Source organism: Solanum lycopersicum, chromosome 6 (assembly GCF_036512215.1).
Source record: "Solanum lycopersicum chromosome 6, SLM_r2.1".
Classification (NCBI taxonomy): Eukaryota; Viridiplantae; Streptophyta; class Magnoliopsida; order Solanales; family Solanaceae; genus Solanum; species Solanum lycopersicum.
In genome coordinates, this window is record NC_090805.1 from 36577891 (window position 1) to 36597186 (window position 19296).

At 30.2% G+C, this 19296-nt stretch overlaps 3 protein-coding genes across 5 annotated transcripts; 2 read left to right on the top strand and 1 right to left on the bottom strand.

Moving 5' to 3' along the window:
• The first annotated feature begins 3504 nt into the window (after positions 1–3504).
• LOC104647957 (uncharacterized) lies at positions 3505–8861 on the top strand. Of its 3 annotated transcripts, XM_026031468.2 has the most exons (7): positions 3520–3605; positions 5102–5158; positions 6374–6573; positions 6871–6970; positions 7362–7912; positions 7985–8597; positions 8716–8848. In XM_026031468.2, the coding sequence occupies exons 3-6, from the start codon at positions 6387–6389 to the stop codon at positions 8563–8565; spliced, it is 1419 nt and encodes a 472-aa protein (XP_025887253.2). In that variant the 5' UTR covers positions 3520–3605; positions 5102–5158; positions 6374–6386; the 3' UTR covers positions 8566–8597; positions 8716–8848. The 3 variants fall into 3 exon arrangements, with proteins under 3 accessions (XP_069155286.1, XP_025887253.2, XP_069155287.1); XM_069299186.1 differs by having other exon boundaries at positions 6374–6970; positions 8716–8861; XM_069299185.1 differs by having other exon boundaries at positions 3505–5158; positions 6374–6970; positions 8716–8861.
• LOC138337103 (uncharacterized) lies at positions 8592–9156 on the top strand. The gene is made up of 2 exons (XM_069299698.1): positions 8592–8597; positions 8716–9156. Exons 1-2 carry the CDS (start codon positions 8592–8594, stop codon positions 9154–9156), a joined length of 447 nt encoding a protein of 148 aa, XP_069155799.1.
• Positions 9157–10074: 918 nt separating this feature from the next.
• Positions 10075–15551, bottom strand: LOC104647956 (uncharacterized). Its single transcript, XM_010323862.4, has 8 exons — positions 13383–15551; positions 12775–13287; positions 12408–12707; positions 12083–12205; positions 11575–11999; positions 11292–11427; positions 10483–11063; positions 10075–10406 (listed from the first exon to the last, which is right to left on the bottom strand). The coding sequence occupies exons 1-8, from the start codon at positions 14079–14081 to the stop codon at positions 10178–10180; spliced, it is 3006 nt and encodes a 1001-aa protein (XP_010322164.2). The 5' UTR covers positions 14082–15551; the 3' UTR covers positions 10075–10177.
• Between the last annotated feature and the right edge of the window lie 3745 nt (positions 15552–19296).

Here is a 19296-nt window from a genome sequence, read left to right on the forward strand (position 1 = left end):
AATAAGTCAAATATTATATTAAACTATAGAAAAATTTGATGATGTACACCATTGATGTGAAGTTTAATTACCCTTCATTAATAAAATTATATTAAATGAAAAATAAATAAATTTTACTTGTATATCCGATTGATATTTTTTATAAGTACTAAAAAATGACATAATTTATATATAATTAAATGATATTTGTTTGCAAATATACAATTATATGTTAAAGTATAATTATTAAAATATAGATTAAAATTAAAAATACCACAAATACCTAATGTGATGTAGTATCAATTATTAATTATAACTTTATTTCACTTTAAACTTATAAATTTATTTACATATTTTCAATTATTTATTTATAAAAACTTGATATGTATAATTAAATTTCATATGTGTTTAATATGCTTAGTTATGGACATTATCTCATAGCAAGTGTAAATATAATTTTTTCATGAATGTTGGGTGGTAGAGGTTTATTTTAAATATATAAATAATTGTCATTATTCACTTTTAAGAGTTAAATTACATAAATTTTAGTCAATATTTAAGTTATATTTAATCACCATATTGAAATGAGATCAATTAAAAGTACTTTAGTAAAATTTATGAATATTTAAATGGTATTTAAATACTCAATTAAATTAATTAAACTTTGCTTTAGAATAAATCAAATTGGAGAAAGCCACAAAAAATTAGTGTAGTTGCTTGTATCTTTTGTACCACTTTAAAAATATTGATAGAATAAAATTTTAAGGAGCAACTATAAATGAGTAGCCATAGAATCTCGCGGGAACTTGTGAAATTGTACAATGTGGGATTGGACCCATGAAAGTGAAATTGTACAATGTGGGATTGGACACATGAAATTGTATAATGGATGGGTAGTTGCTTGAGATATATGGATTGGTAGGTAAATATATGTATAATAAAACATCCTTCCGTCCATTATTATTTATTAGGGTAAGGTTATGTACTTCTCTCAAGAAAATATTAATACAAGGTATAATCTTGAATTCTTATATTTAGTATATGTGTCAAATAATTATGGACGAAAGGAGTAAATAAATACTCCATTTCAGACCTATTAATTATGAAGTGCATGGATTAAAAAGTCAAGCTTTTTAGAATGTTTTACTTTTTTCAAATTAATTAATTGAGCATATATTATGTTAAAAGAAACTGTTCTTTCTTGATTTGTTAAAATAAATAAGTAATTAGGAATAACTAAAAAAAATTGACAAATAATTAGGGACATAGGAGATAAAAATTCAAGGAGCAACTATAAATGAGTAGGCATGGAATCTCACTGGAATCTCACGGGGACTTGACATTAGAAGGACAATTAAATTCACCCTTATGTATGTATGTGTATATATATATATCAAGCAACTACTCATCTATTGTACAATTTCATGTGTCCATATATATATATATATATATATATATATATATGCGCGTGTGTGTATATATATGTGTGTATATATATATATGTGTGTGTGTATGTATGTATGTATAATAAAATACTCCCTCCGTTCATCAGTTTTGTCAGGGTAAGGTTATGTATTTCCCTCAAGGAAAAATTGAATAAGAGGTATAATTTAACTAATATAATCCTACTATATCAAAAGTCTACATAATTTTTTAATTGAAAAATTGTAATAATTATTAAGGGCAGAATTGGAGAAAATAACTATTTATTTCGTGATTGTTTAAACTGGCAATTAATATTGAACATCTATATTTAGTATACGTGCCAAACAATTGTGGATGGGAGGAGTAAATAAATACTCCATTTTAGCCCTATTAATTATGAAGAGCATGGATTAAAAAGTTAAGATTTTGAAAAAGTTCTACGTTTTTCAAAGTAATTAATTGAGCGTATAATATGTTAAACGAAATTGTTCTTTCTTGATTTGTCAAAATGGACAAGTAATTAGGGACAACTATAAAAGAAAATGTTGACAAATAATTAGGGACATAGGAAGTAGGAAAATTCATTTTGTTGGATATTTTTTGCAAGAAAATCCGCAAGTAATTTACGTGCGGAATTTAAATCCCTAGGTAAATTAGTCCGGGATTCTGAAATTCACATGAAATAATTACCCACGAAGGTTTTACTTTCGGATTCAATTTTATAGAAAAATCCAAATAAAACTTATTTTTATGCAAATTTTTGTATATAATTCAAGAAAAATATCCATGTAATTTACACTTTTCATATAGTGTGTAATACGAATACTTTCTATTTTAAAATAAGTGAATTGTTGAGTTTATATTTCTAAAAAAAAATCTTAATAGAATATATTTGCTCAACAATAGTCAGGTAAAAGTAACTATAGTCAGGTGCAAAGGGGCAATCCAGTGGGGAGGAAGATGGCGAAGTGGAAAATCGCCTTTATTCTATTTCATGAAAATTAATGGCATTTATTCCAAAATCTTTTTCCATGAAAATCCCCTAAAATACCAGACAATAAAAAGTTTCGCAAGATTTGTTTTTAGTCTATTATAAATTTAATTTTAAATTTATGCTTTTTATAAAAGAATTTTGTTTTTATACAGAAAAATCTAAAAATATTTTTTTTTCTAATCATTTTGTAACTAGACATATATTTTATTTCTCTTTAAATAGAATAATATTACAATTAATATAGACGGTACGAGCAGGGCTACTTATTCTATCCAAAAAATATAAATAAAAAATTACTTATCATATATGTTTGATTATTAGTTCAATACAAAAAGAAATAAACCGTCGAAGCATCTAATGCGTTCACACTAAACTTTGTTTGCCAAATACAATTCGTCAAGTCTGAACCACAAACTTTTAAATCCTATCAAGAAGAAGAGAGAAAATTTGTGCGCCAAAATTACAACACATAAAAGAAGAAATAAAAAGAATAGGAAAGAGTCGCTATCGTGGGGAAGATTCCAACTTTTCTCCACATTTGAAAATTTAGGTCTATTAAAGCAACATGGAAAATAACTATAAGGGTTGACAAATGGACTAATCGTGTTGGATTGATAAAAAAAAATAGGCAAGTGAAAACCGATAAAATATTTCATTTATTTATATTTGAGATAAATAAAAATATATATATTATTCATTAGCCTATGAGCTAGCTATTTCTAACATCTCGATCTTAAAAAGAGCTAATAATGGAAAGAACTAAATTGAAAATAGTCAATTTTAGAGTAGTGCAAGTTATTCTTAAATTGTGAGTTTTTGGTCAACTTTAAACGGCCATAACTTTCAGCAAATTATGAGTTAGGTAGCCCATGAGATATAAAATTAAAGGGCATTGAGCCATCTTTCCAGTGTTGCTGAGTTAGCTAAAATCCAAGTTCGGATGAGGGAGATATGTCCGTTTGAGTTCAACTTGTCCAATTAAGAAAACTCATCCGAATTAACGAGGTGCATTTTATTTTTTTTTCCTTAACCCACTAGGCCTGCACGTTTTGTTTGCTCAATTAGGGGTCCAAGCTGATTAAAATACATTTTCACTCAATCTAAAGCGTTCAAGAAAACTAGGGCAATGTTCAAAAGGAGAAAAGATGAGATTTCAACGAGTTCTTCAAGAATTTGGGGAAATTGCCAAGAAGGTGGATCTTCCGAGGTATGTAATTTTTCATGGTGATGGGTTTGTTCACCTTCACATCAATCACAAGTCTTCAAATTTCGAATTCATCCATGAAATTGAGTTTATTGAGTTCTATGAGGTTTGTGCTTCATTCTTTGATAATGGGCTTTTTTGAGGTCTTGGGGTGAGAATCTTGCGAATGAGGATTGGTTTTTAGTGGATTTTCATTTAGTTGTGTTGGGTTAATGAATCTAAGGGAGTTTGGAAGAAATCAATCAATTCTAGGCGAGTTACAGCCAAAAATCAAAGAAGAAATTTCATTGGGTTTGGGCTGGGGCGGCGTGCCCCTATAGCGCCAGGGACCTGGTGCGATGCAGTGCGCCCAGTCAGAACTCCAGTAAATGGGATCTTGGTGGGATGCCTGCAGTGTGCCTAATCAGATCCCGAGTAAATGGAGGCCTGGCGCGATTAGCAAGCAGCGCGTCCAATCACACCTCCAATAAATTGAGGTCTAGAGCGACACGCTAGCAGCGCTCCCGAAGCAGCATACCACTTTATTTCTTTGTTCTCATTTCGCACTTGTTCCTTTGAGTCTTCTTATTCCTAACTATCTAAGACTTCATAAATAATCAATAGATCCTTCATATATCATAATTATATATCTTAATTTCACTTTTCAAATTAAAGTAAAGATTCAGAGTAAAGTTTGAGAAATCTTTGAATCACTTTGAGAAGTGTTTTTCAATCAGTTAAACTTGAATTAAGACTTGAGTAAATGAATATGAGGATGAGGAGAGTTGAGTTCATTTTTTAAAAAAAAGGATATGAGGGGACTAAGTATTATTAAGTATATAACATTTTTACATCTAAAATGAAATAAACATTGATTTCTATATGAGTTTGTGAAGAGTTTTGGGCATCATCTCTTTTAAGAGAAACTATTTGAGTAATTATCTCGAATTGAGGAGGAGCAATGTTTTCTTAACACATATGAGCATGAGTTATATATATATTTTTGAGATTAGTATTGAGCACTGATATATGGGTGAATTCAGACAAGTCAAAGTCCTCATAAATCATGTGTGTTAAGATGGATAAATGATCATACTTTTTAAATGATTCCTTATTGATTTTAAGCTTAGTTAAGTGGACCACTTAGTTGAGAATGTCTTATACTTCGGCAAGGTATATGACACTTCTGGCAGTGTAAGCGAGACATTGTATCATCACGTAACTCATAGTGATCGTTGTCGGTTAGGAATCTCTCAAATAACATAAAAGAGTTTATTATTGTATTTTTACTACATTGAGTTATTATCTACTATTTCAAAAGCTTTCTTTATACTACATCTTTATTGTTGTTTTTATATTGATTGAGTTGAGTATCCTTAAGTTGAGTTTAGTTGAGGTAAGTATGTTCTTCCTTTTTATGAGTTCAAGCTTATGTATGTGCTTTAGAGTTCCCCTTGCATGTTCTTATATTCAATGTACTGACGTCATTTGGTTTGCATTTTTCGTGGTGCAAATACAAGTATTTAGGGTCATCAACAGCTCTCCAATGATGCCACTTACAATTGTAGTTAGTTTTGGTAAGTGTCCTTGCTTCTTGAGGATTTTCCATTTATCATTTTGTTTTATTAGGATGTCGAGGGTTTTATCCCGACTTCCATCACAATATTTTAGAGGCTTCATAGACAGTAAATTTTTGAGAATTCTTTTTCATTTTCATTGATAATATTTAATACTTGAGTTGAACAGTTATGCATGTATTGAGTATTTCAGAGTATTTTGAGTTAAACTATTTTATTAATGATATCGTTAAGAGTTGAGTTTGTTTTGAAATTTTTATATTAATTAAGTCTTCCGTTGAGTAATGAGGAGGGTCAAGGGTTCCGCTAGGGACCAATAATGATTCTTGAGTGTCGGCCACGTCCAGGGTGTAGGCTCAGACCTGACACTATTGTCCTAAGAGAGATGTAGAAATATTGGAGAATTATATTGTTTTATCAAAGGGAGTTTTTAAGTCATTCCTTTTTGTAAGTAGCTTTTTTGAAAATGTTATTTAAAAATGATTTTAGAACTAAATCATGAACTCGATTCTTTTGGTGATATACATGTCAAAGAACATTGTTTCTATGAAGCATCATACTATTATCAACTTGGAGTCATTTATAATAAATCAAGTTAAGCTTGTCAAGATCCTTTGGAATTTCTAACTGACTAATTCGCTAAGGTGAAGTCAAGTCAAGACGAGTCCATTATGAATTTTATAGGTCTAAATAATCGAATGAAAGTTATATGAAGTTACGATTAGATTTTAAGTAGGAAGGAGCAAACAATGAGTAAGTTTTTGTTATGCTATATTATATGCATTCACAGTTCATATCATGATTTGTTACATGTCTTTTTTTTTATTTTACATCTAGTACTCCCCTTAAGTATTAAAGTTTTGAAAAAAAAGAGGATAAATTTAAGGAATCCCATAGTGTAAATCAATAATTACATTCTGTCCCGACAAGTTTACTAATTACAAAAAATCCCTTAAAATTGCTGAGCCGTGATACTTTAGAAAGTTGTGATACATGGTAAATGATACATAGTAACTTAAAATTGTTAAGAAAAAATAGGGGATAAAAACGGACAATTTAAAGCTGTTACTAAAACAGCTTAAATTGTGGTAACAGATCATTAATCAGCATTAAATCAGCACTTAATTGGATATTAATTTCATAATTTGAAAATCAAAGATTGTATCAGTTATTTAGAAAACAATTGGAGTTGCCGAAATTTTTTTGTTGTTGCAGTGGGTTTTTGAAGATGAATACTTCGATTTTGATGAGACATTCCGGAATTTGGGTGAACGAATTGCAGTATGAAAATTACAAAATTGATGGAATCGTTGTTGGAGATTCAATTTCGTTTTCTAATCTCAAAGCAGCAATTGCGGCCGAGTTGGACATTGATGTATCAAGGAAAGAAATTGAAATTCGATACATTGTAGAAGGTAACTCCTGTCCGATGAAACTTAAGAACGATATGAGTGTTAAACTATATTTTGAACTGAAAAAAAACGAGCCTGGATTTTCAATATATCCATTATTTATTGACACAATTGAGAAGAATAGTGGTACTGTACATAACTTTGATGGAAGAAGTGGAGAAATAACGTGTGTAGAAGGCACAACAAATGATACACAGGCTTTGGCAATAGTTGAAAATAGCTTATTTGAGACACATGAAAATTCAGAAGTTGGAGTTGCAAATGTTATAATCAATTCAGATATTGTTGATGTGAAGACAGGTCAGATATACAAGGATAAAGCAACACTTGTAGATGTGATGACGAAATATAAGATAAAGAACAACTTCAACTGCAAAGTGAAGAGGTCTGATCAACAAAGGTATGACAGTATTTTGATGTTTTAATGTATCATGTGTTGTTTTATAATTTAATTAGTACATGAAACATTACTGTTCTATATGAAAACCTGCAAGTTTCATATGTTATTTTATAATCTAATGTATCATCATTTCAGGAATTTGTTTTTGATACATTGAAATAAGTATATTTGATACTTGAAAGTACTACTACTGATATAGTAAGGACTGTATCATTTTAAACAGTCATATCACAAATAGTGGATAAATTTCATTAAAGTTTGATACTTTTCTTAAAAATTGGTTGATACTTTTTGTGTGATTCATTGTTTGATTAATTTAAACATTATTGTTGAATATATTATATATGATGTATTTGATATGTGTATTAATATGCTTAAAAAATGTACGCAGCTATGTGTTGGTATGCTTTTCAGACAAATGTGGTTGGACTATGAAGGCGTCGTGCAGGAAAAAATCTGATATATTCATTGTTAGAAATTTCAATAGTGAACATACGTGTCCGATGAGGGAGAGGGTATTAACCAAAGTCCAAGCAACAGTGGGATTTGTAAGTGGAGTGACAGCTCCAAAATTGATCAATTATAAACGAATTTATACACCAAGGGATATAATTGATGATATTAGAGAATATTATGGTGTTGAAATATCTTATCAGCAAGCATGGCGTGCTAAAGAACGTGCACTCTCCATGATTAGAGGAAAACCATCTGCTGGATATAGACGGATGCCGCGATACATACACATGTTAAAAACTGTGTATCCAGATTCTTATATAAGAATGCATAAGACTGAAGAGGATGAATTTATGTATCTGTTCATCGCCTTAAGACCATTCATTAGGGGATTTAAATACTGCAGACCAGTAGTTGTTGTGGATGGTGCACATCTGAGTGGAGCTTACAAAAGGACATTTGTATCAGCAAGCACACTTGATGGCGCAGGTATTTTTTATTTATAGTAATGATGTCTTTTTATATATTAAGTATCAAATAATATAATGTGTGTGTAATCAGGTTGCATATTTCCATTGGCATATGGTGTTGTTGACACCGAAAATGATTGTTCGTGGAAATGGTTTTTTGAACAGTTCAAACATGCATTTGGCAATAGAAAAGATATGTGTGTTGTTTCAGATAGAAATGAGAGTATCATGAAGAGTGTAAGGATTGTGTTCCCCGATGTACCTCATTATGCATGCATCTGGCATCTTTGGAAGAATGTATGTGGAAACTTCAAAAGGAGCAGAAAGGCCATAAGTGATCTATTCTACTCTATGGTCAAGGCATATAGAAAGGAAGATTTTGATAAGTTGATGGCTAAGGTTGATAGAATTGATCACAGGGTTAAGGAGTACCTTGAATATGCAGGTTACGAAAAGTGGTCAAGAGTTCATGCAACAGTAAACAGAGGTAGAATGATGACTTCAAACATTGCAGAATGTATCAATGGTTGTCTTGTTGAAGCACGCCAATTAACTAAATTAGAATTCTTGGAAGAGGTTAGAATTCTTTTTGGATCTTGGCATTGCAAAAACAGAGAAGTAGCCTCATACACAAAGGACACATTAGGTAGAAAATTTTTGAGGAATTGTTGATTATAAACGCAGCTAAAAGTTCAAAAATGGAGGTATGTATCATTATATGATACTTTATATTATATATATCTAATTCTGTGTATCATTATGCTTTTTTTAACATGATTTGGTTTTTAAAAGTTATATATTTAAAATTTTTAATGTACACAGGTTGTTCCATCATCTAAGTTTATTTTCTCGGTTTATGAAAATGGAAGAAGATATATTGTTTGTTTTGAGCGGAAAGTATGTTGTTGTGGTAGATTTCAACTAGATGAGATACCTTGTTCACATGCAATAGCTGTATTGAAAAAAAAGAATGTCACCGATATGAATCCGTATTGCTCTGATTATTACAAGTCTGATGCGTTGGCAAAAACATATGAAATTCCAATGGTGCCAATGCCAGACAAGAAAGATTGGTCAGATCCTAAACACGTGGTAGCTGAAACTGTGTATCCACCTAGATACAGAAGATCATCTGGACGACCAATAAAAAGAAGAAGAAAGAATGCAGATGAAAAGATTTCGGTGAACACAAATTGTTGTGGACAATGTGGACAAGAAGGGCACAACAGAAGAACTTGTACTTTCTACCCAAAAGAGAAGTGAATTTGTCGTAATGTTTCTATGATATAAAGAATAATTTATCACGTAAACATTTAAATGAATTTCAGCTTTAATTACGACTGCAAATTGAACACTTTGTGTTTAGATAAATAAACGTACAAACATGTGGTAATTACATTTGAAGTCGTGCTTATGATTATAAATACTTTCTTATTATTGGTGTTGATAAAAATACTTGTGTCAATATTTGTTTTGAATATATAAATCTTATGCTACAGTAAGATAACATAATGTACATGATACATATGGTTAATCTAGTGTATCATGTACATTTATTATGTATTTTTTGTACACATTGTTTATATAAAGTATCATGTACTTTTAGTGTGTATCATTGGTTTGCACAATGATACATCTCCATTAGATAAAAAATACAAATATATTGTTAATGTTATTGAGTACTTTAGAATGACTATAAATCATGTATCATGTGAATTTATATAATTTAACTTGTGTAATGCTTTTTTTGATATGCTTTTATTGAAATATACAGTAAATAACTTTCCTTTAAAAAAATAATAGCAATTCATATGAATATGCTATTCAATTTACGTAAATATCTTGTAAAATTTAAGGATTAGAGTGTAACATATTGTACATTATACATACGGTTTGGCCAATGTATCAGTTATTTTTAGTGTGTTTCTGGTACATATGTATCAGTTGGTTTTGGCAGTGTATCATCTGGATTAAATAAAAAATTTAAAAATCTTTATGTCTATGTTTGATTATAAATACTTTGATTATACTTTATTAAATGATTTAAACCTGGTTTTGTCAGTATATTTATTATGTTTATTTTTAATTAAAAATTTAAAAATGTTTACGTCTATCATTTGATATTTATATCTTCAATATAAACAAATTTGTTACGTAATGTGAAAAAAATATTCATGGAAATTGACAAAACCAAAAAAATAACATTAAAAAGGATAAAAATAGTTGTTCAATAACATATAAAAATAATAAATATAACATTAAAACATTGTTTTATCATGAAATGCTACGCTATGTGAACTAAATCTTCTTCTGGTGGTGGTGTGACTACGCCCCTGGATTTTGGTGGATCATCATTGTCGCTAACATATCCGCACTTAGCCTTCTCACTTCCATAACTCCACAGCAATGCTCCATATCTTTGACGCAGGTAATCAGGATTAAAATCAGCATAAGATATATTGATTTGGTCACTGATATACTCGGCAAATGCAGTAACATATAACCCACAGTCTCTACAAAAAATACAGAATAAATTAAAAACTTAATGATACATTAAAAAGGGCAACTGAAAAAATTCTTGATACTTACAGGCTATCGCTTTCCTGTGTAGGGATGTCTTGTGCAAATTCTATCATGAAAGGAACTTGAGGCTCCAGAAGTGATCCATTATTGTTGTCTTTATATGCTTGACAATCAGCAAATTTTGTGCGTTCATTTTCTTCAAAAAAACCACTGTCAAGTAGGTATGAAGGAAGCATTTTAGACAACATCTTGATCTCATGAGGAATTGTTTGTTTCCTTGTGCTAATTGATGAGTCAAAAACCCTTATCAACCTGTTTTTCAACTCAACAACAGCCAACACCCAATGGAATTGTTGATCACAGTTAATTGGGATGTAGACCTCATCTACAAGATGCCATGGTAAAGCAGCTGGTATTCCAAACCCTTTGATGATGTTAATTATTGACCTCTCATGTACAGATACAACTGAAGCGCGATCAATATGTTCTTGTGTAGTAAGACTATCATCATCATCGTCCATGTAATATCTATCATAACAGTTTTTTACATGTGACATGAACAAACAGTGGGTTGTTGTGTATCTGTATTGATCCATGCTGCAAAGTTTTGATTTTTTACGAAGGTAGTAAAAAATCACATCGATGTGCTATAAACAAAATGAAAACAGAGTAAGAAATTATTTACATCTAAACAATATAAAAAAAGAAATATAATTATGTGAATATAGTATGATACTTTTGCAAATTAAATAGTATGATACTTATACATAATGTATCATTGCTAATTAAATAGTATGATACTTATAGATAATGTATCATGATGTTATAATATAGTTATGACTGATACATATTTCATAAATAGTTTAATATTTTACCTCATCAGACCAACACTTGTTTGGCTGTGACATGGCATAAAACCAATTCTTGTTCATTGGAAAAGCAACAACAAAGTCCATCATCGTAAATCCAAAAGAAGAAGATCTTGATCTGTATTTATCGTCCGATGGGTTCCTGCATATATGATACATAAGTTTTCAATGTATGTACATGATACATAACACTCAATTATTTACAGTTTTTATATAACAAAGTATAATGAATTAGTTGTATATAAAATGATTACGCCTAACACTGAGAAAAAAAATGTATAAAACTTACTTATTGTTATGATTTTTTAGAAGCCCCCTCAACAACCAATTCATGTAATCCTCAATCAGTTTCGGTGAAACTTTATCTGCAATGCCACATCCTTCGAACGGGAAATGGAGTCGAGCCATATCCTTCAATTTCTCTATTCCCTTTTCGCTTGACCCAAAAGAAGTACAATATGGATATTGAATCCTTCTCGAAGGCATTCTATTTCTATGCGCAGGAGTGACTGCATCAGTTTTAACAGCAATCTCCGTTATTGGAATTTCAGTGGGTAATTGACTGTCGGTCAACAAGTACTGGCTGCTAGTTATATTCTTTGGATCGTAAGAATATAATGGTCTAGCATTGGTAGCATCTTTACCCAAATCTTTGATAAGCGCTTCTATTGCTGCTTGAGTTGATGGCGATATTGTTGTTGAAGTTGAAGAATCCTGTATAATATGATGTAATGATTTTTAGAATAAATTTGTGTGTAATGAAATTGTGTGTCATAAATCAAAATTGAAAAATGTACCGATGAATCTGTTGTTGTTTTTTCGGGCAACACATGAGGGATGTTGTGATGAACATTGTCGTCAACGGCTTGGTCCATGATATGTTCATTTAAATCTTGGTGCGACTGATGTGCGTCACCATCCTGAATATGCAGTTTTGAAATAAAAACTGTTAATATAATTTGTGCTGATACGTAACATTGATAACAATCACATGATACATAGTATTGATTAAATATGAATGATACATGACAGAATATAAAATGAGAAAAAAAATGATCATGATACAAAGCATTGACTATATGTGCATGATACACAACATACCCACTTTATCATAAACATTACCTTTGGATCAGTGACTATTGGTTCACCCTCATTTACAGCAACACCAACACCATCCACATCGACATCCCCTGCATCGTCGACGATATGATGCTCACCATTTTTACCAGAAAAACCACCACCATCCTCAGCTACACCACCCATATCATCGAGATCAACCGGTATTTGCTGAGATGTTTGTTTGTCAGACTGAAATGTGCTTGTATCAGCCTGAAAATTGATGTTCTCTTTGCTAATAGATTGCATCGGCTGGGAGTGATTTGCTTTTATCAAAATAATCAATTCCTCAAATTTCTTGTCAACCTAAAAATTGTAGATACATTTAGGATAAATAAAAGTTTGTTTAAAAATTACAAAATAATTTACTTACGTAAGTTTTCAAATATCCTTTCAACTCTTCAATATGAGGAATTATATTGTTGACATTCTGTGAATCTGCATATCCATGAACATCAGCAGCCGGGTTCTGAGAAACGTCTGGAACAGAACCATGTACATCAGCAGCCGATTTCGGTGACACTTGTGGAACAGAACCATGTACATCATCAGCATTCGAATGTTGAGGCAGACTTGACATGGAAACATGTACATCATCATCCGGTGTTGGAGACACATTTGATTGATCAGGCTGTTTCTGTTCTGACACCTTCTTTTTTTGAATAATCGATTTTTTTCTTCTTTTTGGCGGTGGTGGAGGAGATGTATCAGACACTCTAGAATATGTCCTCAATAACTGTTCTGGCGGTCTTGTGGAGAAATCATCTAAATCATCTTGCTCGTTTGGTTGTACTAATGGTATTGATGTAGAATGAGTATGTTCAACTTGAGCAATATCAAAAGCTTCAATTTCCTCTGCTGTTGGGACAATGTTTGAACATGCATTCTAAATGTATCACAAACACATAAGATAATTTAACTGTTAGATACAGTAACAAAGACATAAATAACGATATTCCATATACAAAAATAAAATTTTACCTTTTGGAAAATGGTGGACATAAGCATTTCAAACTTTGCCTTTTCAGACACAACTCTCCAATTGCATATTCTTGGGATGACATTGCGTTCTCTCACAGCTATTTCTGAATTTAAATTGGATGCACATTCGTATATCCAAACATTTAGTGCATATGGCATCCCATATAATCGGTACAACTTTTTACTAACGTCAAAATCCTGTCTAAGTGAACCAATTAGTTTGGAAAATGATAGCTGACCCCAAGGAAAATGTTGATATCTACCATCTTCAACCATTAGAAAGTCGACAATAGATATCGCTGTGTTATCAATAGAAGCTAATACAAATGTATGAATAAAGAACAGTATAGACATTTGGAGTGCATCCTGATTGCTCTCCCAATTACCCATCTTAAACCTTTGAACTAGTTGATGCTTTATAACACTATTGACTGCACCAGGGAAATACTTTTTAAAAAGCATACAATTAGTTTGTTCTGGGTATTTGAAATCATTGGTATTTCCTCTGACCTTAAGTCCTGTTAATAATGCAAAATCATCTATACCAAATTTCAGGACACACCCGTTGGAATGTCTAATATGCAACATATTAGGGTTGCTTTGTTCCAATTCTAAAAGCAATAAGCACTTAGTTATTTGGCCCTGAAAATTACATTTAGATATGTCTAAAAAGGGTCCAAAAATTGTATCCTTAAACATTTGGATAACATTATCCCCCACGTATTTTTCAAAGTCCTTTAGGAAATTGTTGTTAAAGTTGACAGCAAACCTTATGGGATGTGTTGGTATCTTTTTAATCTTGTACTTCAGTGGCTGCAATTTGAAAATAAAACCGCAAATTAAAACGATATAGAAATATAACTACTAAATAAAACAACTAATAACTTAATGATACATGGTTTCAGTTTTCAGAATTTCATACTATATGAAAAACATGTGATACATGTCTATAACATGTATCATTGAATTAAATAAAACATTATAACATGTGATACATGTCTAATACATGTATCATAAACAGCGACTAAACAACATACACAAAGAATCTATATGTATCATCAACTATATCTGATTAAGCATTTATTAAACTTAATGAATGATACATTATAACAAGTTTCAAAACATGTATGAGTAAATCAACTAAACAACTAATACCTTATTGATACATGATATCATACAGGAATTCATACTACATGCAGAACATGTGATACATAGCTACTACATGTATCATTACATTTACTAAACAATGTACACACAGATTCAACATGTATCATCAAGCACAGATTATACTTTACTACACTTATTGAATGATACATTATAATAATTTTCAAAAACCTAATGATACATATAAAATATTATGAAACACAACAAATTCACGTATCAGTTGACCATCTAAAACACTATACACCCTTTTTAAAATGTATCAGCAAGCACACTTGATTCCTTAAAAATTTTACTAATTTAAACAACACCATTTTTAAGTACCAATATACTAACCCGAGACAATGTAGGCCTAACAACAGTGTTTGCTGCTTCTTTTTTCCTTTTTGGTTGTATTTTTACAACCTTTGATGTTTCGCCATGGTCTTTGTTTGAATCCTTTTGAAGATTCATAGGATCATGCAAAGACTTTTTCCTATTTTCTTTCCAATTATCATCATCGGAATCATATATCCTTCTATTGATTGACGGATCCATTACCATGAAGTAATAGAACAATTAACAAAAATGAAAAAGAGAAGAATATATGAATTGATGATGGATTAACTATAAAAAGGGTCTGGGTTCTTACGATTCAATATTAGGAAGAAATAGTCGAATATGGATTAAGAATAAAAAGAAGAAAATAGAAAAATCTGCTGGGTTGAGAAGATTCAAAGTTATGAAGAAATAGTGGGATGAAGACGATTAAGGAAAAAAAAAGAAGTGCAAGGTGACTTTGGTAAGAACGGTAGAATGCAGTGGAAGTTACCCTGCTTCTATATTTTTTGAATTTTGAAATTCAAAATTTCAAAATTTGTTCTTTTATTTAAATTTAATTAAATTTAATAATTCAAAATTAAAAAGCTGATTAAAAGGTTGAGTGTTTAAATGGAAAAAATTTAAAATTCAAAAACTGATTTAAGAGGTTGAGTGTTTTAATGGAGAAAAAATAGGCATTAAAATTGGTAAATGTGTATTATAGGAGAGAGAGTGTAATGTATCTAAAAACTTATACTAAAATAAAAAAAATAGGGAATTATGTAATATTTAAAAAAAGTAGGGAAAATTAGAGAATATAAAAATTATAGTTGTGTATTTAAGTTATTTTTACAAAAAAAAAATTGGTCGGAAAAATCTTTTTGATTAGAAAGAGATTTTTTTTATGTAATTTTACTTTTTAAAAATATTTTTATTCTTTTATCTTTAATACTTTTAATACAAAACTGAAAAACGATCAATTTATTTTAAAATAAAAAAATATTATAATTTTTAAATTCTTTTTGCTATTTAGTACTTCTGCAAAGTTTTTACAATGCATCTATCCAAGTTCAAGACTAAAAACTCGTGTCATTATATAAAAAACTTTCATATGAAGATTCTTATCAAATGATAAAGGGAAAACGTCAAATATGTCCCTAAACTATTCGAAAAGGTTTAGATATACCCTCCGTTTAAAGTTTGGTTCACTGATGTTCTTGTCATCCAACTTTTGGTCCAAATATGTCCTTATAGACGTTAGTTGTCATGTTGAACATATCTAACTTATTTTTAATTTCTTCAAATGCCACATGGATTTGTTATGTCATTTTGGCCTTACCACATAACATTTATATGAAAATGGAAAGATATTCGAACTTATAAACACCTAATCTGACCCATAAATCAACCCCCTTTTAAATAAATTATCCGACCAACTTTCAACAATTTTTATTTTTTTTGATAAATTCCAAAAATGAGTAATTGATTAATAAAAAAAAAAGAAAATATGAAAAAAGAATAAAATTAACGCCAAAAATTCATAGATAATTATACTAACCTTAAATTCAATTTAAACACTTTTTTTTGAAAAAAATTATTTTTTCGATAAATTTCGAAATGAGTAATAGATTAATAAAAAGTATGAAAAAGATATAAAATTAACGCCAAAAATTAAAAAATAAATACATTAACCTTAAATTCAACAATTCAACATTTTTCAAATTTTTAATATTTTCGACAAATCCCAAAAATGAGTTTATTAACAAAAAATATGAAAAAAATATAAAAATTACGCAAAAAATTGAAAAATAAAAAATAGAAAAATATGAAAAAAATATGAAATAAAAAAAATTGCTGAAATTATTGAATTTAAGTTTGCTATATTTATTTGTGAATTTTGACGCATATTTTTTATTTTGTTTTCATATTTTTCCCTTTTTATTAAAAAATTACTCATTTTCGGGATTTGCCAAAAAATATAAAAATTTTAAAAAAATTGTAGATTGAAATGATACTATATTTATTTTTGAACTTTTGGCGTTAATTTATATATTTTTTTTTCGTACTTTTCATATTTTTTATTAATGAATTACTCATTTTCGAGATTTATAAAAAAATAAAAAATCTAAAAAAATTGAAATGTTAGATTTGAGGTTACTATATTTATTTGTGAATTTTTGGCGTTAATTTTATATTTTTTTCTATTTTTAATAAATTATTCATGTTCGAAATTTACCGCGATAATAAAAATCAAACAAAATTGTTAAAAATGGGTCGGATAGTGAATTTAAAAGGAGCTGATTTATGGGTCGGATAGGTGTTTATGAGTCCAAATATCTTTCCATTTTCATATAAATGTTATGTGGTAAGGCCAAAATGACATGGCAATTTCATGTGACATTTAAAGAAATAAAAAATGAGTTGGATATGTCTAACATGGAAACTAACGTCCATAAGGGCATATTTGGACCAAAAGTTGGACGGCGAGGGCATGAGTGAACCAAACTTTAAACGGAGGGTATATCTAAACATTTTCGAAGAGTTTAGGAACATATTTAACCCTTTTTCCAATAATAAATAAAAGTTTGATTTATTAACAGCAAAAAATCAAGACCATTTCATCGAACACTAAATTTAAGAATTCAACTTTAAAACCAAATAAAAAAAATTCTAAAGTTGACCTAAAGAACCAAATTAGTTCTATCTGATTGATTATTTAATATTATGTCTACAACTAATTGTGACATATCACTAATTGTAATTTTTTAGCATAATATTATAAAACCCATAATCGGCACAAGGGCTAAAGGGCAGAGTAGAGTGTTTGGGAGATTAATGTATTCTTGGTTGAAATTATGGATGGCAAGGCCAAGAGAAATGGCCATGTTTTAAGTTTAGTGGTGGCTAGGGTTTACATGTATACTCCGTAGAGAGGAAGAGTGTGTTGGGTTTTAGCAAGTGTGAACGGGAAAAGAAAAGAGAGAATATGAAAAGTGAGGGAACTACTTTAGAGGGAAAATGAAAAGTCATTTGCAAAATACAAATGAAAAGTCATTTCTCCCATATCGGCAAAAGAAATGGAAATTGCTGTCCTTATAGAAGGAAACACTTCCATTACTTCTTAAAAGAGATAATAAGAAGATGCCCCCTCGCGCCGTCGTCGCTCGGCTTTGGCTTTGGCTTTGGCTTATGATTTGATTGATAAATTTTTTAGACAAAATTTATTTAATCAGTTTTTGTTGAATCAAATAAATCCTGTTAATATTATCTCTTGTATCGAAAAGTTGTTATTTTTTCCAAAAAACACAACTTTCTGGATAAAATGGGACTGAACAGATTTCACTGAACAGACATGTTCCTTGCTGAAAAATGGCTATAAAAGGAAGTCAATTTTTTATTTTTCAAACACTAAAATTTTTTCTTTCTCTGCATTTAGTTTTTCTCTCAAAATAAAATCAAAGTGTCGATCAACCGAGTCTGTGTGACTTGTTGCTGTTCTTCAGTTCGTTGAAGTTAAAGAAGTTTGAGGTACCGCTATTTCTTTAACAGGTTAATCCGTTTTATCTTGGGAGAAATTAATCCATAACCTTGGGTACAGTGAGGGGATTAAATTTCTTAAGGACACACAGTAGTTTCTGTGGACTCGGATTAATTTTTTTTTTAAAATTTTTTCTGCTTCATCTTGTTTCTGTTTCTATTCATTAACTTCATAAATACAAGTTATTGTAAGAATAACAATCTTAAGAAATTTAACAGTTTCTGTATTTGAGGTTTCTGGAGATTAAAAGCTTTATGGTTTTCTACTCTGCTTGAATTTTTAAAATTCATTCGATTAACGATTAAAAGAACATAAAAACTTTATCGTTAAATCAGAAACAGTTTGTGTAAAGATTTGTTCTTTACTGTTAGTATTTTAAATACTTAATTTATCTGCCATTTGTGACACAAAAAAAATGACTAATTCAAGTCAAACAAATGTTGGAACAGTAAGTGCTGCAACAACAACGGTTGCACATAATCGTTCAAATGCTGCCTTAGCACCGACTGAGAAACCTGCAAAGTTTTCTAGAGTCGACTTTAAGAGATGGCAGCAAAAGATGTTCTTCTATCTCACTACGTTGAGTCTGCAAAAGTTCATTAATGAGAATGTTCCTGTTGTGTCAGATGAAACTCCGGCTGATGAATGATTCTTGGTAACTGAAGCATGGACACACTCAGATTTTTTGTGTAAAAATTATATTTTGAGTGGTCTGCAAGATGATCTGTACAATGTGTACAGCAATGCCAAAACCTCAAAAGAACTCTGGGGTGCTTTAGAAAAGAAGTACAAAACAGAAGATGCCGGAATGAAGAAATTCATTGTGGCAAAATTTCTGGACTATAAGATGATCGACAGTAAGACTGTCGTCACCCAAGTTCAAGAATTGCAGGTCATAATCCATGATCTCCTTGC

Excerpts from the sequence above, each read along its gene's own strand:
- LOC104647957 (XM_069299185.1), top strand. The coding sequence starts at position 6,387 with ATGAATACTTCGATTTTGATGAGACATTCCGGAATTTGGGTGAACGAA. Across the intron at positions 6,971-7,361 it reads AAGAGGTCTGATCAACAAAG|CTATGTGTTGGTATGCTTTT; the intron begins GTATGACAGTAT and ends AAATGTACGCAG. Across the intron at positions 7,913-7,984 it reads AAGCACACTTGATGGCGCAG|GTTGCATATTTCCATTGGCA; the intron begins GTATTTTTTATT and ends GTGTGTAATCAG.
- LOC104647956 (XM_010323862.4), bottom strand. The coding sequence starts at position 14,081 with ATGTTTAAGGATACAATTTTTGGACCCTTTTTAGACATATCTAAATGT. Across the intron at positions 12,708-12,774 it reads AAGGATATTTGAAAACTTAC|GTTGACAAGAAATTTGAGGA; the intron begins GTAAGTAAATTA and ends TACAATTTTTAG. Across the intron at positions 11,428-11,574 it reads CTAAAAAATCATAACAATAA|GAACCCATCGGACGATAAAT; the intron begins GTAAGTTTTATA and ends TCATATATGCAG.